The sequence below is a fragment of the Gymnogyps californianus genome, chromosome Z (assembly GCF_018139145.2).
Source record: "Gymnogyps californianus isolate 813 chromosome Z, ASM1813914v2, whole genome shotgun sequence".
Classification (NCBI taxonomy): Eukaryota; Metazoa; Chordata; class Aves; order Accipitriformes; family Cathartidae; genus Gymnogyps; species Gymnogyps californianus.
Window position 1 is genome coordinate 16,634,119 of NC_059500.1, and position 24,843 is coordinate 16,658,961.

At 42.8% G+C, this 24,843-nt stretch overlaps 3 protein-coding genes across 3 annotated transcripts in view; 2 read left to right on the top strand and 1 right to left on the bottom strand.

The window, feature by feature from the left end:
- BDP1 (B double prime 1, subunit of RNA polymerase III transcription initiation factor IIIB) overlaps positions 1 to 10,364 on the bottom strand; it is a 52,868-nt gene extending 42,504 nt beyond the window's left edge. The window contains 7 exon segments of the mRNA XM_050913052.1: positions 520 to 614; positions 1,617 to 1,750; positions 2,627 to 2,770; positions 3,143 to 3,202; positions 4,230 to 4,340; positions 4,988 to 5,539; positions 10,192 to 10,364. Of these exon segments, the coding sequence (XP_050769009.1) occupies positions 520 to 614; positions 1,617 to 1,750; positions 2,627 to 2,770; positions 3,143 to 3,202; positions 4,230 to 4,340; positions 4,988 to 5,539; positions 10,192 to 10,364 (1,269 nt within the window).
- A 2,949-nt stretch (positions 10,365 to 13,313) lies between these two features.
- SERF1A (small EDRK-rich factor 1A) lies at positions 13,314 to 17,671 on the top strand. Its single transcript, XM_050912833.1, has 3 exons — positions 13,314 to 13,439; positions 16,456 to 16,592; positions 17,125 to 17,671. The coding sequence occupies exons 1-3, from the start codon at positions 13,314 to 13,316 to the stop codon at positions 17,195 to 17,197; spliced, it is 336 nt and encodes a 111-aa protein (XP_050768790.1). The 3' UTR covers positions 17,198 to 17,671.
- A 965-nt stretch (positions 17,672 to 18,636) lies between these two features.
- Positions 18,637 to 24,743, top strand: SMN1 (survival of motor neuron 1, telomeric). The gene is made up of 9 exons (XM_050913061.1): positions 18,637 to 18,675; positions 18,771 to 18,842; positions 18,930 to 19,055; positions 19,348 to 19,521; positions 19,947 to 20,087; positions 21,709 to 21,780; positions 22,316 to 22,426; positions 23,341 to 23,426; positions 24,150 to 24,743. The coding sequence occupies exons 1-8, from the start codon at positions 18,637 to 18,639 to the stop codon at positions 23,395 to 23,397; spliced, it is 792 nt and encodes a 263-aa protein (XP_050769018.1). The 3' UTR covers positions 23,398 to 23,426; positions 24,150 to 24,743.
- The last annotated feature ends 100 nt before the right edge of the window (positions 24,744 to 24,843 follow it).

The window sequence follows — 24,843 nt, forward strand, 5'->3', positions numbered from 1 at the left end:
TGGAACAACATTTTCTACCAACTGAAGTTGTTAAAACTTACAAGCACACTCACAGAACACAAGTTTGTAATTAAATGTTAAATATAAAATCTGTCACCAATAGATATCAACAGTTATAATTTTTTATTATTTTCAACTTTCTTTGTCCTTACTTCCAATCTAAGCAGGGTTTGAAATATCAGAGATTTTCCCAGCTGGATACCACGAAAGAGGCAACAGAGAAGACCCTCACCAAACATCCAGTTATGCTTATCAGCATTCTTCAATTAAAATAAAATTGAGACAAACTGTGTCTAGGTATGCTAGATTTACTAGATACGTTGATTGGAATTCAACCCAGCATATTAATGTTTCAGATACTTACTACCTCTTGGAAGCAGGTATTAAAAAAAGCATTGCTACAAAGCCCATTAGCATCAAATTTATCAATACTAATAGAGGAAGCATAGGAATAGCAAATAAGAAACAGAAAAGTGAAACCAGACATTTAACTGCTTTATAGAGTGCTTTAATTTTTACCTTTATCTCTGCTCTGGCTCTATGAGGAAACAGCCGTCCAATCAAGGAGAAGTCTGTTCCTACCATACTGATAGCTAAAAAGAACATGTCTGTTTCTGGAAGGGGAGGGGGGGGCAGGAAAAAAGATACACACACTTAAGTATTTAGTTAACCATCCTTCTTGCTATCTAAGATAAAAGCACCTTTTAAACTTAATGCAACGAGATCGATAACTTTAAGGTTATCTACTGTGGCTGCAAGTTCAGCTGAGCTGGAGTATGTGTGTTATTTTACCTACGTACCTCTAATAACATTTGCTGAACAAACTATTAACAGAAAGACCTGCCTAATCTATGACAAAATGGCAGAATGTGAAATACATTTTGTAAAGCTAGTAAATCAAAGGTAACCAACTCCAAATTGTCAATGTTAGTTTTTATCATGAACACAACCACAAACAGAAATCAGAAAAAAGCATGTGTAAAAATACCATCTCCATTATTATTTGTTAACAGGAAAAGAGTGCATTCCAAAAGCAGCACAGTGAATTCTGAAGCTAGTTTTTCCATCTACAGTTCTAAAAAAACATTTCCAATTGTAAAAAGTCTGGCATAGTGTTGTCAGCCTAGAGATAATCAAGTCACAGCAGGCATAAAAAACAACCCACCCACTCATAAAAACACAGCTGTCCATGTGCAGTAAAATCAGCCCACAAAGATGGCTTACATAATTTATTCCTGCCCATGCTGGAAGAACCAAGTAAAGAAGCTGTTAAGAAGTGCTAACTGTTCCATATTGAGCTCAAATATCTGGACACCAGAATCCAAAATCACACTTTTGATAAGGCAGACTAGCATTTCCACAGCATCTAAACGTCCATGACAGAAAAAATTCAAAGGTAGCCTGCATATCATAAGGCACTGGGTTTTTTCAACAAGCCAATTTTCACAGTAAACATCAGAGCTCTGCTTGTTGTAAGAGTTTGGAGGGTTGAGACCATGTCACACATAAGTAGGTCCATTTACTCCACTGGAAATAAAAATTGTTGAGTACAAAGCATAGATGGAAAACTAAGATTTTTCTGCAGACTCAAAACTTGAAACCAAAAATATACTCACCTTTATTTGACCATGGTTTCGTGTAAAAACTTTTCCTGAAGCTGGAATATGTAGTTGTAGAGCCACGCTCAAATATAGGATCATTTTCTTCTACAACACATGGACCTTTTGTTCTTAGAACTTCTACAGTTAAACTGGAAAAGCAAACACACAAAGAGACTTATCTGAAAATATTGCTAACAAGACACATAGCACATGTTTATAAGGCAACTATTCAGATTTTTCCCACAAGTCAGTTTGTACTGTGTAATCAGGTTTAATAATTACATTAACATGTATTTTAATAGGAGAAAACAGCAAGACATCATTATCCTACTCAGCCTGTGCAAGTAGATTTGCTTTTCCCTTTTTATAAGGTACAGTACAGACGGACATAATTAAATGTCTTAAAAAAAAGATGGTCTTTTTAACATTCGAGAAAATTATTTTGCAAAGCCACAAGAGCCTCTCCATATCCTTTTAGAACACTTTCAAATTCTTTTACCAGGGCTGCTCTATCCTTACACTTTGGCCTAAATCTCATGCTAATAATACATTTGAGGAACTTGATAATTTGATAATCTAATACTTCAAAAAAATCCATATTCTAAGCAAAGTTAAACACTGAAAGCTGAATAAAGCAGCAACGTGCAAGATGCAAAGCTGGAGCAAATCATACTGACAACTGAATAACAGTAAGCAGACATGCAACTGGGAGAAACAAAGAAGCTCACTAAATAGAAGACATTTGGAAGTTTGACAAATATTCAGTATTCATTCACTGTAATAAAATAAGACAACTTCCTCTCCATCTCCTTCTCCAAAAACATTCCTCATAGAGAGTTTGCCACTACTGAGATGCAGATAACTGCTGCTCATGTTTTGCCACATATCTGCACTGTTTCCGAAGTTAGGATAGCTCAACTCAATGCAAATACAAAGTTTGTCCCCATCCAAAGTAACTGTTCTCTATTCACAAACTAAGCAGCCATGTAGTACATATTGTCTGAGTCAGGCACAGAATTTGTTACCTTTCTTCATCCAGAATAATTGAACCATCTTCTGCTACTTTCACACGAGGAACTAGAAGTGGACCGTCCTGACTCTCCTCCTCATTCTCTGCTTCTTCCTCCTCATCTTCTTCTTCATGATCAGGAGTACTTTTCTCTTCCTGCCTACAATTTTAAGAGACCAAGCAAAATATTATTTTTGTCAGTATTTTGAATTGCTGCTCTGTATGCCAGACATTCAACAATTTAATGAACCACCCAGCAATGGAACCCGTCAGCAAGTTAGTCAATACATAAACTCTGGAATCTGCTTTTCATTCTGTTGTAAAATGGACAAATCCAAAAACATAATATTGAAAGCAAAATGCTCTTTAACCCTCCTCCCCTCCCAAATTACAATTTGTTATAAATAAGGGCTGTGATATTGAAACAGTAAAAAAAAAAAAGACCTACACTGTTAGTATTACCACAGGAACATGTTTTTTTCTAACAACAAAAAACTTTTTGACTGTAAGTACTTCCATCACCAAGACTTACTCTTTCATTTGACCCAGTGCAGAACCTTTTTCTGTTCTCTTTTCTTCTGCCAATGAAGACCTAGAATTTTATAAAAAGCTAGAGATGAACATTTGTACAGAAACACTTCTGCTTCATTCCACAAAACCTGCTTTTAGTGGATAATGGACAAAGAAACACAAAGCTTTTTTTCAATTCTTTGTACCACTTCTAGACTTGAGTCTAACTCAACAACCACCACCGCTTAATGAATTTTGCTTGTTTTTGTATAAGCAAGGACAAGAAAGATATCTCAAGCACTAATCCATTGTAAGAGTACAGGGAATGTGAGAGCATCTGGTTCATAACCTGCTTAAGAACTATTCACTGTAAAAGAAAAAATAACAAGGAAGGTGATAAATAAATCACACAAGCACACAAACATTAACAAACAGGTGACAAAGACAATAACAGAAAACTCATCTACTACTGAGAGGAAGAACAGCACCTGGATAGCTATACTTATGTGTATGTGATTGGTTTTGGTAGTTGCAGGAAAAAGGCCCTGCTCTGTCTGTGGTAGTCTGTGCAGCCAGCGGCATTAGTGTTCCCTGTGTATGCGCACCTCTGGGATGCTCACTCAGTCTCACTACTGGCAAAACCTGTAAAGGGAACAGTAGCAGCTACATCCATCCAGCTGGAATGATGGGACCTCATGGGTCTTGCAGTGCATTTTGTACTTCAGCACCTAGGAAGGAGAAATGCTTAGCTTCCTGTAGTCCACTAGATTTGGCAAGCAGTCATAACATCCCTAGCAGCCATAACTAAAAATTTAACAGTGGCTAGCCAAAAAAAAGTATTTTCTATTATTCTGCATTTGTACAGAGATAAATCAACACTGGTGACAGGTTCATGTTTTTATATTTCAACAAGTACACTAATCCTCATTCTCATTTCTGTATGAAGATTGAGTAGATATGAAAATGTCTAGAAGCTTTTGTTACCATTGCAACAATACTGCATCTGTACTAATACTCCAGATTTAAAAATTCTCCTTTTCACAATTATTAAATTGGTAGAAAAAGAAAAATCATTTAACCTAAGGAGAGAGGAAAAGAGTCATACTTACTTCATAGGATTGTTTTCTGGTAGATAGTATATCAAATCTCTCATGGTCATTTTAGAACGATCTGGTGGAGAACGTCCTTCAATTACTGGAGGCCTGTGTTTCAACTGTTTCCATATAAAAAGAAAAAAAAAACCACTTAAATTCACCCTGAAAGTACTTTATATTTCACAAATGAATATTTTTCTTTGTTTACAAAGTACCCCATTCGGGGAGTTTTGTTGTTCCCCGCCCGCAACAACTGAAATAAGTTTACCTTAAGAGTGTCCCTTTGTCAGAGAGGATGCCACAGACCGTTAAGTGACTTACCCTCTCAGAGAAATTCAGTACTTGGCACAAGTAAAAGTGAAAAGTTATTCAAAATTACAGAACTCAGTCAACAACCAAATTGAAAAGATATGAGAAACCCCAAATCCCAAGCTTCTTACAGCACACTTTCCCATTGTATTACCAACTGTGAAACTTTTAAAATTGGAACGTTGACTATAATATAATAGCAGGTCTTATGTCAAAAAGGTTTGTGGGTCTAATCAAATGAAGAGACATACAATTTCTTGTGAAATCTGTATTATGAAGGAACACAGTGCTACTACCACTTATAAACAGACTAAACCCATACAGAGTTATGAGATATCACAGACTATTGGCTGTAAGCAGCTGACGATCATCAGAAAACACTACTGCAAAGAGATAATGTATGTTAAGGGAATCACACATCTTTGCCGTTCATAGATCAGCACTGCTCAACACAGAGGCCTACCATCCGCTCTTTCTTGAGCTCTTCTTTAAGCATTTCTCTTAACTTCCGAGCTTTGAGGATCCTTTCACGGTCAGAACAGATTCGTTTCTCTTTTACGGGAGCAGGTTTCATAGGTAGCTTTTCCTCGTGTGTTCCTGATCTTCCCTGTGTTGGTCTCTCCTTGAGTGGGGAGGGTACATTCTTCTGCAAGGTATCATCATTTTTTTGAGCAGCTACACCTACAGTTTGCTCTTTGTTCACTGATTTTTTTAGTGGGGAAAACTGTGGCACTTGTGGCACAGGTGTTTTCTTTTCAGGCAGCATGGGAGACTTCAAAGAGCTTTCAACATTACTCTTTTCTGATGGAGGGGAATCCTTCTGAAGTGAAGCACTGCCATCAGGAGCCTGTGGTGCTCGCCTCTGTGGTTTTGATGCAGAACACTGAGCAGATGAAGGTCCAGCTCTGGGTTTGACAAGATTGGGCATGGTGGAGATCCGTTTTCTTCTCTGCGTAGGCATCTCCGCAGGCTTACTAGCTTCTCCAGCATCACTTGAGCTATCAGCCTTGTCATCGCTGGAAAATTTAAAAGAGTATTCTGAAATACTTTACAGTGACAGATTTGTAACTCTTACTTTCAAGATATGTTTATGCGCCAATCAGTATAAACATAGTGTTACAGAGAAATATAGTTATATACAAGAAGCCACACTAGAACCAAACTGTAGCTGGTACTTCCTCATAAATTAATCATCTGTAAGAACTGGTATATTATTTTCTAATATTAATTACTATTAATGTTACTGTTACAAAGCTAGTTGACCAATAACGCTGAACTGACATGTTCCTTCCCCACCCCCCTCTTTTTTTGGAAGGCTCTCTACTTTCAGCTGAGAATACCAAACTTCATAATACAATAAAGCTTTATAAAAAATAACCCACGTAACATAGGTGACATATTAAAAACATTTTAATAAAGCTATATGCAACAAGTAGTTTCATGATTTTTATTACAATCAATCTGAACATTCCTCTTATACATTTGCAAGTAGATGATATGTAAACTGTGAATTCCAAAAAAACTTCAGCAAACTGGCTGCTGTTATTCTACTGCTCACACTTAACACATCAAAAGTAGCCTTTTAGAGGCAACAACTTTCAGCTTCCCTGGAAAGCTTTCTTATTTAAGTATTTCTTCCATCCCTTACACAGAAATAATTTTCAAAGTGCAAGCAAAATTGCCAACCATTATGATCTTCCTAAATCTGCAGACTCCTCCAAGTATTTGGCTCCTTGGCTGCTGCTCACAGTAAGACTGCAGCAGAATTATAACTGAGTCATAAAGAGCTTTTCTAATTCTACATTGGAACTATGCCTTGTTTCTGAACCTAAGGACAACCACACCCATGGTTCACTGAGCCATCTTCAAAAACAGTCAGAAGCAAATGCCTTTGAAGGAATATAAGAAAAGCATAAACATACAGTGAAACTTTTCCAAATCCTCTCCAGCTACTGTCTGTGATTCAGGCAAATGCTGCAGATGACGTTTTTGTATTTAACAGCCTCTGTTAAATAGCTGAATCAATTTGTCCCACACTGAGTTCATTTTTAGTACACAGAACATGGCTCAGCAAAGAGTTCAGCACTACATGGTGCCTGTCTCTGTGTTTGGAATGAGATCCTTGCAATTTCCGTTCAACACCCTCTGTTTTTTGTATGGCAAGAGACAATGGAAAGTAATTCTTCGTTCATCTTCTCCATGCCACCTGTGTTTTGTGGAGTTTTTAATCAGTGTGCCACACCAGATTTCTGAACAGTTAAATACAATTTAGCAGAAACTGTATTTAAAAAAAGTCTTATGCTCAGAGAATTTTCACTTCCCTGATAATCAACAAAACCCATTCAGCATTTAGAAAACCAAACAAAGGAAAGTAACTGACACTACAGATACACATTTGAGCAGCTATGAAGGAATGCCTTAGGTTGGAAGGATAAATATGCAAGATATTTTCACATTTTCCTTTACTTTTCTTGCAGACCACGCAACAAACACATTGTGCTATATGTCCCCAATTACTACACTCAGGAAATCAAATTGTGTGACTTCCTTCAAATCCACTCTTCCTGAATCTCCAGAGACACCCAGGTGGCCAATCTTTAAAATGCATCATCTAGAGAGACAGGTCCCCAAGAAGCTAATACTGCCTACTCTGCAATAAATCACCAGGCCTGCTCTCTCCTATTTGGTTGCTATATGCCTTCAAAAGCAACCAAAAACTTTAAGAACCAGCTATTCAGTGGAATTTAGGATGACCAAATGGGGGCAAGAAGGGAGCAGCTCTCAGCTGTGCCTTTTCTACTTGCTCCCAGGACTAAAAGTTCCCCTGAGAGTCTCCCAGCAGTTTTATGTTGGATATTACCTTCTCCCTCCAGCTGAGCTGTGGAACTCACTCCAGTGGTCCACGTGTCTCCTCTAAGTGCATCATTTTCTAAACCTGCACTTCTCCAAAGAAGCTCTTTCCGAGCCACATCCCACAGATTTTACTGCGTTGGCAAACTGAAGAGGTTTGTACATTACATTCAACGTGAACAACTTCCACCACAAACAGTTTTAGATTTCTTATAACTGCTCTACTTTTTCTTTAAAACAGCAGGATGTGGTTTTGCAGTGTCCTGGTTTGAGCTGGGATAGAGTTAATTTTCTTCTTAGTAGCTGGTACAGTGCTGTGGTTTGGATTTAGTGTGAGAATAATGTTGATAACACGCTGATGTTTTAGTTGTTGCTAAGTAGTGCTTAAGTTAAGGACTTTTCACTTTCCCATGCTCTGCCAGCAAGCAGGTGTGCAAGAAGCTGGGAGGAAGCATAGCCGGGGCAGCTGACCTTAACTAGCCGAAGGGATATTCCATACCATGGAACATCATGCCCAGTATATAAACGGGGGGGAGTTGGCCAGGAGGGGCAGATTGCTGCTGGGGCATCAGTCAGTGGGTGGTGAGCAATTGCATTGTGCATCACCTGTCTTTTCTTGGGTTTTATTTCTCTTTTTTTTTTGTTATATTCTTTTTCATTACTATTATTATTAGTTAGTATTATATTTTATTTTACTTTAGTTATTAAACTGTTATCTCAACCCATGAGTTTTACTGTTTTTTCCTTGATCCTCCTCCCCATCCCACTGGGAGGGGGGCGGGGGGGAGCGGCTCTGCGGTGCTTAGTTGCTGGCTGGGGTCAAACCACGACACGTGGATTTGTACGCGTGGATATTTTCCACAGTTTTTGAGGAAAATGTTTTATAAGCCTGTTACTTATATGGCAAAGGTCTATTTTTCAAGCCATGTGAATAGATCCCTTAGAATATTCTCCCTTCAGAACAGCCTTGGTGTCTAGTTTTGAAACTTACAATTAGATTACACTGATGCACCCATTAAATTACAAACACAAAAAAGTCTTTAATAAATCTGCTGAATCAGCAACAGTACCACATAATTGAAAAATACCAACTATACTTCATTTAAGAAAAAAGTATTGGATAACAAAAGATCCAATAACCTGATCTCTGTAACACATGAATTTTATAAGTAAAGTTTGAAAGAAAAGCATCCTTACAGCACAATGCAGAACAAGTTTAAGTATAAAAGATGTAAAATACAAGTTGAATTAAAGGCAGCATGGGTTTGTTAAAGACATGCCATACCAACTAGTCTGATACCTGAATTTCTAGTCACAGGAAACAGAAGACTGTAAGAATACCTTGTATTACATCATAAAGGACAAGTTTCAACTAAAAGAATAGAAGTATTCACACAATATGCAAAACCATCTACTTAAAAGAAGTGAGAAAGTTGTTCTGAAGAGCAACTATCAGATTGGGAAAATGTCCTGAAGAACTAGTCTGTACTGCTTTTGGTGAGGATAGAGTTAATTTTCTTCACAGTAGCTCACGCGGTGCTGTTTCAGATTTATGACCAGAACAGCACTGACAGCACACCCGTGTTTCAGCTACTGCTGAGCAGTGCTTACATAGCATCGAGGCCTTTTCTCATGCTGCCCTGTCAGTGAGCAGACTGGGGGTGCACAAGAAGTTGGGAAGGGACACAGCCAGGGCAGCCAACCCCAACTGATCAAAGGGATATTCCACACCACCTGGCCTCGTGCTCAGCAGTAAAAGCTGGGGGAATAGGGAAGAAACGAGGACATTCGGAGTGATGGCATTTGTCTTCCCAAGTAACCACTACATGCAGGAAACCCCACTTTCCTGGAGGTGGCTGAACACCTGCCTGCCGATGGGAAGTTGTAAATGAATTCCCAATTTTGCTTTGATTGCTTGTACAGCTTTTGCTTTACCTATTAAACTGTCTTTATCTCAACCCACGAGTTTTTGCACTTTTGCTCTTTGGATTATCTGCCCATCCCACCAGGGAGAGCAAGCAAGCAGCTGTGTGTGGTTTAGTGGCCAGCCAGGGTTAACCCACAACAGGGAGGTCCTGAAGGACTGGTCCTAGGACCAACCTTACCACGCATTTCCATTGCAACAAAAAGCACTTAAAAAATTAAACAATCAAAAAAGAAAAAGCCACAAAGTTCTCCCTCGCTAATGCATGAAGAAGTGAATACAAAACAAGAATTGCTGTAAGAATGCAAAATCAAAGTCATTCAGCTACAGAGTGCAAAGAATGCTTGCTGCACACAGCAAACTGGAGCTCCCTGCTGCTGCAGTGCCAGAAAAACTGAGTACCGGACCACACTAGGGCCCTCCTTTGCAGTATTAACTTATATATTATTTCAAGCACCTGCAGTGCAAACGCAATAAAAAAAATGCGGGTGTTGCTTAGGTTGCAAATGCGCCAAACACCCAGAAGTCATTGTCCCATTACCACATACACAGCTATCACTAGGCACTCACCGGAGGGCAGCGCGACACCTCCATTTCAGGAGGTCTTCAAGACGAGACAACTCCAAACCAAAGCAGGGACAACCAGGAGGTGACAGGCCGTGACAACAAGCGTTACTGGAGAGGCTGCCAGCACTACATCCCCAGGGGCTTCTGCAGGGCCGCGGGAGCGGGTCCCCCCACCTCCCCAGGCCCGTCCCACTCCCGGGGATCCACGGCTGAGCGGTGGCAGCGGCCCAGGCAAAGACCCCTGCGGGGGAGCCCCGCGGCACAGCCCAGCCCAGCCCACCCCCCTCCCCGCACCCTAGGCTACCGCGAGGTCTCGGTGGGACTCACCTCTCGGCCCGCCGAGCGGCCGGCGGGGGCTCGGCCGCCGCTCCCGCCGCAGCCTCTGCTCTGGCAGCCGCCGGGGAGCCTGAGCCCTGCGGCTCCGGGTCCGCCGCGCCGCCAGCGCCCCTACCCACGGGTCGCACATTGGGCCGCACGTTGAGGCGGGCCCGGCGGAACATGGCGCCAGCGGCTCGCTCGGCAGAGACAGGCAGGCAGGCACGCAGGCGCCCGCGAGCTCGGCGTCAGCGGCGCGCGGCCCGGTAACGCCGCGAGCTCCGTCGCCTCACGGCATGTCACTCGCCTCCGCGGCCGGCGCGCCCCTCAACGTCATCAGCGGGCGGCGGCAGGAAGAGGAGGGGCGAGAGGGGGCGGTGCCCGCCCCGCGCGGAGGGCGGGAAGGGGGCGGGGGGCGGGGGCGGAGCCCGTGCCGGGAAATCAAGCGCGGGCGGGAGTGCGGCACCACAGCTGGCAGGCCGGTTTTTCCCTTAACTCAAGACACCTCCTGAGCAGCTTCCCCGGCGCCGGTTTTGCCCACGATGATCGATTTTAAACAAACCAGGGAGGTTGCTGCGGCTGGGAAGGTGTTCTCCCGTGGGAGGGCTGGGGCAGTACTACACGCCAGCACCCTCGGGTGGGGAAAGGTACGCTTTCGCTCGCGGTGCGCAAAGCGAGAAAAGGCAGGGAGTGCCCGAAGAAGGCACCAACGTGTTTGGGGTTTTAACTTTATTTGGTGATTTTAACTGACAACGGCCTGTAGCGATTTCTTTTTCCACTCGGTTGTTGATCGAACGCCACGTACTCTCACACGAGCGTGTTTCGAGAACTATTACCTTCCTTCAGTCGTGTCAATAGAGCCTCCTTTGAAATCTTCCGCTCCGGACCAGAGCTCCGTCAGCTTGTCGCATTGCCGCCGTGCCTCGCCCCGGCACCGAGCCCGCCAGCCCTGCGTACCGCGGCCTTTCCGTCTCCCGTCACTTTACGCGAGCTTGATTCCCCTACAACCCACCGCCAGGAACGGCGCGCCCACCACGCGCAGCACCCCCTCCGCTTTTCCGCGGGAACACGCGGGGCTGCCGTGACGAACGCGGACGCCGCTGTCCGTGGGAGCGGCCCCGCCCCCCTCCCGCTCACGCCGGGCGGGCGGGCGGAGGGAGGGGAGGCGGCGCCCTCATCCCTCCAACAGCGCCCGCGCCTGCCGCCGGCCGCTGATTGGGCCAGGCCTTTGGGCGGTGTGCCGCCTCCCGCGCGCTGCAATGACGTCAGGGGCAGCGAGGTTTTATAAGGGGCGTCAGCGGCGGGCGGGGAGGTAGAAGGTTCTGGCAGCCGCGGGCGTGTGTCGGCCGGTTGGTGGCGGCAGCGGCAGCGGTGCTGCGCGGCCTGAGCGTCTCGCGATGACCCGTGAGTGCCGGCAGGCCTCAAGGGGGCTGCTCTGGGGCCCTGTCGGGGAGCGGAGCGGGCGGTGGCTCCACCGGGACGGCGGCGGGCCGGTCGGCTCCGGGCCAGCGGAGAAGCGCGGCTTGGGCGCGACGCCGAGGGCAGCCCGGCGGCGGTCGGCCCGGGGGCGGGGGTCGGCCGCGGTGCGGTGCCGCTGTCGGGTCTTGGCCCTTGTGGACTTGGCGTCGCCGTGGTGAAATCCGGCGGCGAGTGCATGGGGCGCTGGGGCTGAGGCTTACCACGTCCTGCCGCCGTCCGAGGCTTGCACCGAAAACATCCTCGCCCCGTCCCCTGGCGTAGGTGTGTTGGGGGGCGGGGAGGAGGAAGAAAGATGGTGCTACGCTGGAACAACAATAACGCTCCGTTTCAGTCCTGGCTACCGTCCAGCCTGCACATAAAGGGCTTTTATATCACTGCCGAATACTTAACGCTACGTTGCTTAAATGGTGGTTGTTAAGGCTGTCGTTGAAAGGGCAACAGGACTTGCTAATCATCACCTTATTCAAAAGTAATGTTGGTATAGCTACTCTAAAATGGTGCAAAACTGTGAACCAAACCTAGAATACTCCGGCTTACCTCACTGGTGGGGTTGCTGTTTTGGCTTGTGCATGTTATACCTGGCAGTACAGAAACTGCCTGTGTTTAACTGAGGAGGTGCTTTTACATTCACACTTAAAAATACGTAACTTCAAAGCCACTGTGCTGCTCGAAGTGCAGGTGAAGACCTGGGTCATAAAGTTTGTCCACAGATCAGACCTTGCATGTGAGGAAGAGGCAGGTTTATGGCTTTTGCTGATATTTTTTTCCCCTGTTCTGCATGATGCTAAAATAAACATAGCTTAAGGTTAAAAAGAGGCACAGCGTCCTGCACCTGAGCATAGCAGAACGATAACATTTCATTTTAGGACAGCCTAGTTTAATACAGTATCTGAAATACTAGACGTGTGGTGTGCTACCATACAGTCTAGTCATAGCTTTAGTATATGTTTCCAGAGTTCAGTGCTTTGTTGTCAATCAGACCTGGACAGACCCTGTGATTTCAAATGGACATATAGTAAAACAGAATACGAATGGATTGCTTATTAACAACTACTTACTGTGCCTCCAAGTTCATAAATTCATGGTACTTGTTGCACTGCCAAATTTCAGGGTACCTGGAAACTGAATAAATCTGTGAAGATGGTGATGACTAAATTAATTGGAGGACTTTTTTGTCACTTGTCTTCCATTATTGCTTTATTCTTGCATCAAACAGCTGTGTTTACTTTTGCTTTCTATTTTTGGGACATGGTGGGAGGCACTTTTCTTCTGCTTTAAGTTCTGATATGTGATTAGGTCCTTTGCTGCTCAGAAGGAACTCCAGGGATGATGACCTCAGTAGCCAATCCTTACTGCCATTCTCTTTGACCTCCTTACAGTCGAGATGATCACTGCTTGTTCCAGTGCTATTCAGAGGTCTTTTGCCTATCTATCTTTTCAAGAATAGCTGGATCTTGGAGTTGGAAGAGCAGGGACAGGTTGAACTAAGGCATATGTCTAGCAGAGGCAGGCAAGGATGGGGATGCTCAAGCATAGGTATAAGCAGGAAGGGTGTACTGGCCTTTATGTGGCAGTTCATGCTTGAATTTCACATTACAGGAAGCTGAATTGTCTTCTGTCGGGACTGGACCACACTTCGTGGAAGATTTAGGTTGATGTTACAGAACGTAGAAAACAGCACCATCTCCCTTGGAGCTAGGGATACTCATTCAGTGTCCCAGGTGAAGTACTGGGGCCAAACAGTCCTTGGCAATGTTTACTTGGAAGCAGGGATGGTACAAGTAAGTTTCTTTTCACATAGTTGTTTGGCTCTGTATGCCTTGTGTGCATACTGTATTGCTCTACTTTTCTACCTGCTCTGCTCTGCTGTGCTGAAGTGGCAGCCAAGCTTTTCAGTGATGCCGTTCAGTTTGGTTCTTAAGTTTGCAATCTTACCGTGTGTACGGAGTAACTCTGCAGACACCCTGCACAATGTTTGCTTGGAAAGGAAGGAAGTGCATAAGGTTAAGGGTGCAGGATAACTGCTGGATGAATTCTGACTACAGCAGTGGGTTTTGACTTCTTTTTCTTTGTGATAAAAGAAGATACTTCATTTCTTTAAGCACCACAGAAGAGCTGTTTCATTGCTGCTAACTTGTTCATAGGACATTCATGCCTCCTGAGCACCACAAAACTCAAGAACCATTTATAGCCTGGAATGTATCATCTGCTCATGAGTCATCAAGTTCGAATCAACACGAGTACTGCCAGAGATAGATAGCTGTTTTTACTTCAGTTTCTGAACAAATAGTGGCCCTTCTTCTACATGGACTTTGGGGACAGGATCTCACTGAATGCTAGTGAGGAGGATGGAGCAGGAGTTCTCTTAGCTTTTTCAAAAGGTAGTACTTGATGTCCTATTACAGGTGAAGTATATCTTCAAGGTAGGAGCAGCCCTCAGGAAACAGCAGTCATAATACGCTGTTTTCATTTGGGCTTCTGCCACCTCTTGCCAGACAGTACGCTTACTGGTGTGAAGAATGCACAGAACCCCTGCTTCTGCAGGGTTGCTCTTGTCTACTTGTTGGCACGGCAGGTACCTTTATCAGCTCAGAAATGGGGTGAGTACAAAGCTGTGGATCATATCAACAGGTTGCTGTTTAAAATTGACCTAGTCCTTTAACTGCTTCCATATATCTGAAATTACAGGCACCTGAAGATTGGAGAGATCTCTGTCTTCAAGACTGAAAGACAGCATAGGTAGTCTTAATACTGGAGAGAGACTGAAAAGAGGCACAACAGAAATTATGGGGAGATGGAGCTTTCATTTTTGAGCATAGAAAAATGTGATCGTGTTTGTTCAGCAGCACAAGTGATTATGCCTAGCCTATCTGGAACACTTTGAGTCCAAAAGAAGCAGGACAAGAAGAAATACCAAGCAAGTGAACCAGCTCTGGCAGGTTAGAGCAGACTAGAACTGCCATAAGGAGGTGGATACTAAGGAAAGCTTGTCAGCTAATGCAGAAGAGTTTGTGATTGTGGCCATTGCCCGGAAGACCCTGAGTATTTAGATGGAGAGTTGCATCTGCTCTGAGCAGCATTTGTGTTGTGCTAGTTTTGATGTCATGCCCTCAGGAATGTTGTCTGATCAAACAGATTGCATGCCTCACTTGCCAGCAGTTCAGGGAGTTGGTAGTCCTGGCAAAAAGCTGGCTGTCCCCTGAAGAGCTGTCATCTATACGGGCAACAGTGATGTGGTTTTGTGTCTTTATATAATCTTGCTCTTCTCACTTTTGTTGAAAGTGAGGCTAAGCACTTGCTAAGGCCATGCTTAAGTGCTGCACTTGATTGCAAATAAAAAGTCTTTTGAGGTCACCTCTTTAATAGTATTTGAGTGTAATTAATTTAATGGAGTAACAGTCCATCACAAGCAAAGTAGATAGAACAACTATAACTCTGGCCTTGCTGCCAAGTTAAGGGAACACCTACATAGAGAAACTCATAAAATGAGGAAGATTGAAAAATACAGATGTTGGTTTACAATGAAATCTGAAAAGCATGCACAGGAAAGAAAGCTATGAACAGAAGCCCGTAATAGGGTATGGAAGGAATCTTCCTGAATGCTTGTTTGCTAATTCCTTCAATAGCATGAAAATACTCTCACATGTGAACAGCACTTGGGTTGTCCACCCTGTGCAGGGACATATGCACGCACCTGTTTTGGGAAAGTGGTAAGCCATTTTATTCTGAACAAGGTGCCTTGATGAGGAGCTGGAGTTTTGGTTGTGTCTTAACTTCGGCTTTGTCAGCCCCACTTCTTTTGCAAGGGGCTCTGTGGTATATGGTAGGTAAACAAAATCTTGGCTGAAGCTCTGTAGCTGCTGGAGCCTCATATTGCATACATGTCAGCTGCCTTGGAGCAAAAATGAATTAAACCTACATACAGCTGCTTGTGTACTATGTGGTCTTCTCTGCTTTCATGGTTCCCAGAGTAAGGCAACTCTAGCATTTGATAGCGCTAGCTGAACTTCAGGGTATGAGTGCCTAATAATACATTATGAATCCTGTGTTAAGTAGTTTTTGGGACTTTATCCAGTAAAAAGTAAAGCCAGAGTTCATATATGTATTAACTGTACTGGTCATCTTCTAAGTGGCATCTGCGGAAGTGTATTGTTTCCACAAATACATGTGAGGCCCCTAACTGCTATTACTAAGTATGAGCAAGGCTTAAAAAGCATGGTGCTTGACCATGGGATGTGGAGTCCATCGGTGATTTTGTATGACACCACTACAGACTGAAAGCAGGTAGATGTTTCTGGATTACAAATACTTACAGCCATTTGCTTTTTGATTTCTTAGAGGGCCTTGGGAAGAGTTTCAGGACGTTTATAAACTCTCTCAGGCTGCCCTCATTTTAATGCTGTTCCTTCAGTCTAAAATAAATTTGTAAGCTATATTGGATGCTGGAATCCATTTGAGAGAGAGAGGATGGTTCCTCTTTGGACGAGTTACTGCCGTCATTTTGTCCGGGCTATTGATGGGATGGTCTGCCCTCAGTCTTTTATGGGAAACTGCATTGCGTTTCTGGAAGGAATGTTGGAATGGGTTTTGGTGATCTCTTGGATATGACCTATAGAAATGTAAATGTGAGAACTAACAGGCTTTCGTGCCTCCCATTGTGCACTGGAGGGGGAGACTGTGATGGACGATATTGCCAGCTACAGAAGATACTGCCATACCAGCTGTACAGATTGAGCCAAACCTTACCACCTTTATAATAGACTTCTACGCAGGCAAACGGTGTGTAAAAAGTGGTAGTACCTGTATAAACTGTATTATCTTACAGGTGGGAACCAGCGTGAACTTGCCCGCCAAAAGAACCTGAAGAAGACTCAGGAGATTCACAAAGGGAAGAGGAAAGAGGATAGCTTGTCTGCTTCTCAGAGAAAACAGAGGTAAGATCTAGTAAAGCTGAGTGAAATGGTTGGGCAAAATAGGAGGGGAAAATGGGTCAGAAAGAATCCAGTGTCTCAGCTGAAACAGCATTTAAGTACTTTGCTTTGATTCACAATCCATTCACATGCCAGAGCATAAACCATGGATGTAGGTTTTACTGTATCTGCTGTTAAACAGATTTATTTTTGGTAAGACCTGTAAAGCTTTTATTTCTTTTGAGCAGCTTTTTGCCTGGTACGAACAGGAAAAGATTGTGTAATACTTTCTTGAAGATGTTTGATCCATTGTATCCTTCTAAAACTAAAAGTTACATAAGGTCTGCTAATCAGGTAACTTGTCTACCTCATGGGGTACTGTACTGAAAAAAACAGGATAAAAGAAACAGTGTGCTCATGGCTAACTGAGAAGTTTTACGCTGATCTTTTTCCCTTCTTAAAATGAGTGTTGCTAAAGGGCAAAAACAAGCTGGAGGAGACTCTACTTAGAAAAACAGTGAGCCAGTATCTGAAATCCAACTTTTTTTCTTCACAGAGACTCTGAAATTATGCAGCAAAAACAAAAAGCGGCTAATGAAAGGAAGTCTCTGCAGGCAGGAGCAAAATGAGCTGCCTGTATGGAGAAGATAGTGTGCACCGATGAAGCAGAAGGGCCTAGAAGATCATTCATAAAAGTGTCCAGCCATTAAATGATTAAACATGTATCTTTCAGAGCTGTTCAACTAGCATTAGTTTAGAGTATTTTCTGGTTAGCATAGGCTTAGTTGTCTGGAGTGCTATTTCAAAACTGACTACACTCTTCTGCATGCATACGAATGAAAATACCAAGCAATAGGTTTACTCCAGCTTTTGCTGCGTTTGTTGGTTTCACTTGATGGTTCCAGTAAGAATGAATTTCTGAATCTACAGTTAGACCAGATTTTCTTGTCTTAATTCTCGAAGTACAGCTTCATTCAGAATGGAACACACTTGTAAAATGTGCTTAACCTTACAGAGGTCTGAACTGTAAATCTCATCTTAAATTATTTTTACAATAAAATATTGCATGAAATACTGTCTAATCTGAAGTGGTTATGCTTGATAATCAGTTATTTCTAAGAAGTTACCAAGAACACAAAGAATAGATAGAATTGTGGAGAAATGCAATGTAAGTATGATAATACAAGCATAAATAAAATTTATAATATAAGAAATGCGTAGTATAAGCAATATAATATGCAGTGGTAAGTCTGCACTATAGAAAAAGATGCCTGTCGAGTGGCAGACTTCACTGGTGTATGTAACTGTGAATCTTCTGCTAACTTTAGAGAAGCTGCAGGCTTGAAGTTAATGAGTTGCACATGTAAGCAGATCTTGAAATTGCTGCTTAAACTAGCCTCGAGAATAAAACTTAGCGTGAGAAAGCACAGTGCTCGCTTTACAGGCACGCTTAAGTGTGTTCTGTCCTGAGCGTGGTAAACTCTTAAATCTCTGGAAGGAGAGAACTTTGAAGCCTTTGCCTGTATAAGCTCTTACGGATCTAAGCGCGTTTATTGTCAACAGGCCCCTGGCAGAGCTTGAGGAGCGCCTGAAGACAAACATAGCTGGTTGTGGCAATGTAATACCTGCCGTTGGTGAGAAATGAAGCAAGTTTTTTTGCTTGCTCTTAGTTGGCTCGGCCTTGGTTCCTGCTCTCGAGTTTGCCCGGGTTTTCAAGGTGGGTTTCAAGGCCGTGAGCCCCGGGCCCTGACACCCAGGTTCGGCCAGACTCTGTCAGGAAGCGGCAGCGCACCCCGATCGAGGTGACATTGTTAAAACTGCAATCGAGCGCTTCGCTAGCCTGCTGCGTGGCGTCCCAGGTGCGGCGGCGTCAAACACGGTAACGGGCACGGCGGCGGGCTCCGCTCCGCGGGACGGCGGTTCCCGCCCTGCTGACCCGAAGGACATCCGGGCCGCGGCGCAGGCAGCTGACGCCTGCCGTTACCTACGGTGGGGCGGGGCCGCGGCTCGCCGGAAGCGACGATACGGCGCGTGCGCAGCAGGCGGCGGCGCGGGGCCGGGGCCGGCCATGGCGGACCGGGTGCTGTTCCGGCGCGGGACCGGGCAGGTGGGCGCCGGCCGGGCCGGGGTCGGGTCCGGTCGGGCCGGGGGGGCGGGACCGGGGCTTTGGAGCGGTGGTAAAGCGGGCTGTGGCCTCTGCAGAGCGACGACTCGGACGTGTGGGACGACACGGCCCTCATCAAGGCGTACGACAAGGCGGTGGCCTCCTTCAAGGTAAGGGGGGCGGCCCGGGCGTAGCTGGACCCTGGGCTGAGGCCGACGGATTGCCTTTTACTGATCTCCTCTTTTCTTTTCCCGAAGAACGCTTTAAAGAATGGAGAGTGTTCGGAGCCTTCGGACAAACAGGAGCAGCGCCTGGGGATGAAGAGGAAAAACAATAAAAAGAACAGAAATAGAAAGAAGAGCAACACAATGCCTTTGAAACAGGTCACCTCGCCTGTAAATGCTAGTGATGCTCGTAGCGCATGTTGTACTTCTCTGTGGTACTCAAAAGTAGTTTTTTCATCACCTTGAGAGTAACATTCTGGGGTGGGGGGATGATAATGTTATAATCCTTATTTATAGGTTACGTTGAGCAATTTCAATAAATACAAAGGAAAAACTTTCAGGGTGGGAGTCATGTTTCTCGTGGTTGGGACAAAAAGTAGTTTAGAAAAAGGCATCTTTCTCTCTGGTCATTGGTGTAGGTATTTACTTGCGTCTCTTGCTTCTGTTGCAGTGGAAAGTTGGTGACAGCTGTAATGCTGTTTGGTCCGAGGATGGTAATGTGTACCTCGCAACTATTGCCTCCATCAATCAGAAGAGAGGCACGTGTGTTGTTACTTACACAGGATATGGAAATCAGGAGGAGCAGAACCTGTCTGATCTACTTCCTCCAGCCAGCGATGAAACAGTAAATGGGATGGGGAATTCTGGGGAGGTGAAGGACACTTTTTTGTTCTTCTGAAAAGGAAAGAGAAAGTGGGAGAATCAACTTTTTCAGTATTTCTGGTACCATTGCGGTGTTCAGAGTGAGAATCGATACCCGATTCCATTGTGAACGGACACAAGCTGATGGAGGGAATGAAAGCATCCCCTTACTTCTTGAAGTCAGCATGGAAGAAAGGGAGGGGACAACGAGAAATTCACGAGTGAAAGATAACATAGCTAAAATGGTGAGCAGATAAGATTATGAGGTTATAAGATCTTTCCTGAGTAGGACTGGGAGGGCTAGAGAGAGGGAAGGATGTGGATGGGGCTTTCCAAGCTTTTTCACGCTAAAATTGTTTGCTGTAAACTCCTGTTTAGTGCATTTCATAAAACGTCTTGGTCTTCTAGAATGAAAATGAGACTCCGTATTCAACAGATGAAAGTGAAAAATCTTCCCAGTCACCTCAAAACAAAAACAACTGCACGAAAGCAAGATTCTCCCCTCAAAACCTACGTTTTCCCACACCACCAGCCCCAGGCCTGGGAAGGGTAAGCTCAGCCTTATCTGAAATAATTCATATACCACTGTTAAGCCTGGTATTATTATAAATTCTGAGACAATAGAATGATACTGTCTAGAAACCAAATAACAGCATTTTGAGAATGCATATACAGATATGCACGTTAGAACCTGTTGGTATGTCATTTTATAATAATCTGGCCACAGTGTAGCCCTTTTGCAGTTGTCCTGGTTTTGGCTGGGATAGAGTTAATTTTCTTCTTAGTAGCTGGTACAGTGCTGTGTTTTGGATTTAGTGTGAGAATAACGTTGATAACACACTGATGTTTTAGTTGTTGCTAAGTAGCGCTTATCTTAAGCCAAGGACTTTTCAGTTTCCCATGCTCTGCCAGCAAGCAGGTGTGCAAGAAGCTGGGAGGGAGCATAGCCAGGGCAGCTGACCTGAACTAGCCAAAGGGATATTCCGTACCATAGAATGTCATGCCCAGTATATAAACAGGGGAGAGTTGGCCAGGAGGGGCAGATCGCTGCTGGGGCATCGGTCATTGGGTGGTGAGCAATTGCATTGCGCATCACTGTTTTTTTCCTTGAGTTTTACTTTTTTTTTTCTCTTCTTTTTTTGTTATATTCCTTTCCATTACAATTATTATATTTAGTTGTTATTATTAGTATTATATTTTACTTTAGTTATTAAACTGTTCTTATCTCAACCCATGAGTTCTGCCTTCTTTCCCGATTCCCCTCCCCATCCCACTGGGAGCAGGGGGGCAGTGAGGGAGCAGCTGCGTGGTGCTTAGCTGCTGGCTGGGGTTAAACTATGACAGCAGTGCTGCTGTCTAGTGAGGAAAGCCTTCTGCCTAGCTAACACTTGCTTTGCAATTGCCTTGTAACTTAAAAGATGGATGTTGTTCCCTAGACTGTGGTAGTGCTGTTAATGATAGCACTGTTGATGTTTTAAGATTGGACTTTTTCTAGCCAATTGGTACATTTCACTACACAGGACACGGAAGGCGGCAAAAGTGGTGTCCAGGTGTCATAGAAGCTCTCAGCTGTAGCTTCTCTGTTGAATTATGAGGGCTGGGGTGTTGATAAACTCTTCAGTTTTCCTGTTGTGTAGGAGTCTAAATAATAGTGCAGTTGAACACAGCATTATGTTTTCTAAATACTACTGTTCGTGCAAGATTTCTGTATAAGGTTTTCTTTTATATTTTTCATATTAGTAGATTTATATGTAAGCTCGTTTTAAAGACGTTCACAAGCATAATGGAAGTTAGTCAGCATGTGCCCCCAGCCACACAGGAGCAGAGAAATTATCTGTTTGCCTGCGGGCAATACTAGATATGTTTCTTTATGTGAGAGTGCAACCACTGGCTTCTATTTAGAAAAAACTTTTAAAAATACTTGTATGAACTAGAACCTTGTTTCAGTACTGTTTACCTCAGTGACACATGTAATGTAAGTTTTACTTTTCCAGTCATGGAATGCTCCACAGAAACAGCTACTATGTGTTGTTATTGCAGTTTCATTAAATTGCTGGAATGTGTTGTCTTTAGTATAAGGTATTTGAATTGCTTCAAATATTTCTCTTAAATAAAATCCTAATGCCTGAAATTTCTTTTTAATTTGCACTATTCAATTTTTTCAATGTAGCCTGGATCGAAATTCAGGGCACCTCCATCGTTTTTATCTTGCTGGCCACCACCCTTCCCAGCAGGACCACCGGTAAGTGATAGGAGAATGAGGAAGAAAGTGTCAGAGATGAGTATTGGTGATCTCAAGTTTTCTAACTGAACATGCTCACCGCCTGTGTTTTTAGAACACATTTCTGTGTTAGACTATATTTTCCAGGTATTTGATAATGCATTCAGTTACAAATAATACCAGAATCTAATGCACAAGGTCTGGTCTGCACTCATTTTTGTGACAGTGAAGCTGTTGGTAAGAATATCAAGAGAAAAATTATTTTTTAGAAGAAACTACGTCTTACATTTGATTAACAGCATTTCACTGATGCAGGTAAATATTTTCCCCTAATAAAACTTTTTGTGTACAGTCAGGCTACAGGAATCCTGTTTCTCCCAGGCTTTAGAAATTACGTGTTTTCAGAAAAAATCATCTTACTTGATTCCTTTTCAGAGAATGCATTGAGGATACGTTCCTATTTTTCAGTCTTATATTTTGATCTTTTAGAATTGGTTGCTATCTAACGTGGGATATACCCTATTGAAACACAGACATCTCCTTTGTGATTTCTTAGTTGATTCCTCCTCCACCACCTATGAGGCCAGACTCTCCTGAGGATGATGAAGCATTGGGGAGCATGTTGATAGCCTGGTACATGAGTGGTTATCACACTGGGTATTACCTGGTACGTGCCACTTTTGTCTTGAAGTGTCTTTGTAATTTTGCTTTTGTGTTGCTGCTGCTGTTTTCAGCACGAAGTTAGACAGGGAGGACTGCTTTTTTAGATCTCTTACTCTAATTTATGATAGCTAAATTTAAGGATATTTTGTATTGTGTAAGTATTTTTGTCCTTGAGTAGGAGTCACATGAGCCAGCATATATGTATAGTCGATGTTGGTTTAGTCCTTTGTTCCCCTGGGGGGGTCCCATTAGGTACTTTTACAGCCAGTGTTTTATAGCCATTCTGAAACAACCAGTTCTGTCTTTGTAGACAGGTGGAGTAAATCTGAATATGTTCATTATTCAGTAGTCTGCTGTGTATTTTCTTTGAGTATGAGTGGTAATATCACATTTAGGATCAGATTTGGCATTTTTGCAGAGACTATTCATCACTAATTGTTTCAGGTGATTGTGAAGGTCCAGCGGGAGCTGTCAGCATAGTTGTGAAAAATCTGTGACATGGAGTATTCATTTCTATGTTCCTTTGTACACTTACGAAGAAAGAAAATTACAGGAGGAATTAAACCCTTTGCATTGGGGAAGTTGGAAAGGGGGGATTTGGTGCTATAGGGTATCTTCAAAAGACTAGTTGTGTAATTTCTTGCTTCAGATGATATATAACTGTGGATTGCTTTAGTTTTAATTAAACAAGAAATACATATTTGAAATTATTCTGTAGAGCCACTGATTATAAAGAAGACATGTAGTTTGGCTTTTGTCCATTTTAAACCACCCATTCTGATTTCCCCAAAGAGTTAAAAGCTATTCTTGATCTGTAAAGGAGTAAAAAAAAATTGTCTAAAAATGCTTTTGTTCTGCAACTAAAGCTTTTATTTCCATGTTAGTAAAAACAAGATTTTACTAAATTGTATCCTGTAGGGTTTAAAACAAAGTCGAATGGAAGCAGCACTGGAGAGAGAAACGCATGAAAAATAACTGAATATCCATCATTGTTTTGAAGGATTGTAAGTATTGTAATTCTGTGCTAAATGAAGATACAGTGTTGCTTGACAAATTTGTTTGAAACTACAGTTCATTTTACAAGCTCTCAACAAGTTTTGAATGCTGTGCAAAAACTGTGAGTTTTGGGACTTCCATTCGCTCTTACGGCTCTCTACAAAGTCCACTTCTGCCAGTATTAATCCCTTCTTTGTTTAGCAGCCGTGGAATAGTATTTTCTTGGCTAGAATGAAGAAAACTATTTTATTGTTCTGATGAGAGGTTTAACTACAGCATCTCTCTACATCAAGATTAACAGCGCAGCTTACTTGAATTGTTAAGAGTTACCTTATTTGTTTATGGGCTATTTTGAAAATAAAAGGTTGTTAAGTGAAATGCAGTTTTTTCATCTATGTACACATCTTCGGAAGCAACTGCTTCTTTATACAGATGGGATAGCAGGATGTGTAGCTAAACTTTGTTTTCAGGACAAGATCAACATTTCAGTTTGATATTGTTGAGCAATTCTGTTCTCATTGCTTCAGTGCCTGTGCTTTTATTTGAAATCCTTTGTTTAGAATTCTCCAGTATATTGTTCAGTTCCTTATGGAACAAAACTCTCTTCTCTAGGGGACTTGTTTTTCTGATTTTCTGTGACAACATGTAATTTCTGTGCAGTTGAGTAATTCTTGTTTGTTTGTTTAAAAACAAAAAGCTCTTGTATACTAATTTTTGCTTCTTTTTTAAAGCCAGGTACAAATCTTTCCCACTGAGAGGTGTATATCATTTATGCACTGATGGTTGATGGTGAAGATCAGAATTTTATCAAGACAATTAATCTTAACATTTTCTTAACATTGAGCTGCCCCTCATAACAAGTGAACAAATAACTTGAGACTAGTAATTATATGTGCATTGAAGTGAGCTATTTCTTAAAGACCTCTAGTCAAATGTATTTAGAAAGCACTGCAGCAATAAAATATTTTTTACTTCCCTGGAACAATTTTACGTCTTTTTACCACATGATAGATTTAAGTCTTTTAACCCCACATGATAGATTTCATTTATCTCTCATTTTAACACCTCTTGTATTCCTCAGACTTTTTATCTGAATGACAACACCAGAACTAGTAATTACAGTATACTCTTTTAGGGGACAGCTCTGGCAGTAATGTATGTTACAGTGGCCACTGGTGGCAATGGCCTGCAAAATGGTATACCATCGTATTAGAAGAGATATCTTACGGGTCTGATTAGAATCCTGAAAATGACAGCTGGATTCAGAAAGGCTCATTTTTTGTTTCAAATGCTTGTTAATAAAGTTCTACTTTTCAAACTTTGAATTGAGGGGAGTGGTTTGTTTTGGGGTGGTTTTTATTTTTAGCTTCTGTAGACATCTGTCTGTTGGATGAATGGCTGAAATACACCAGAAAGTTTTGCTGT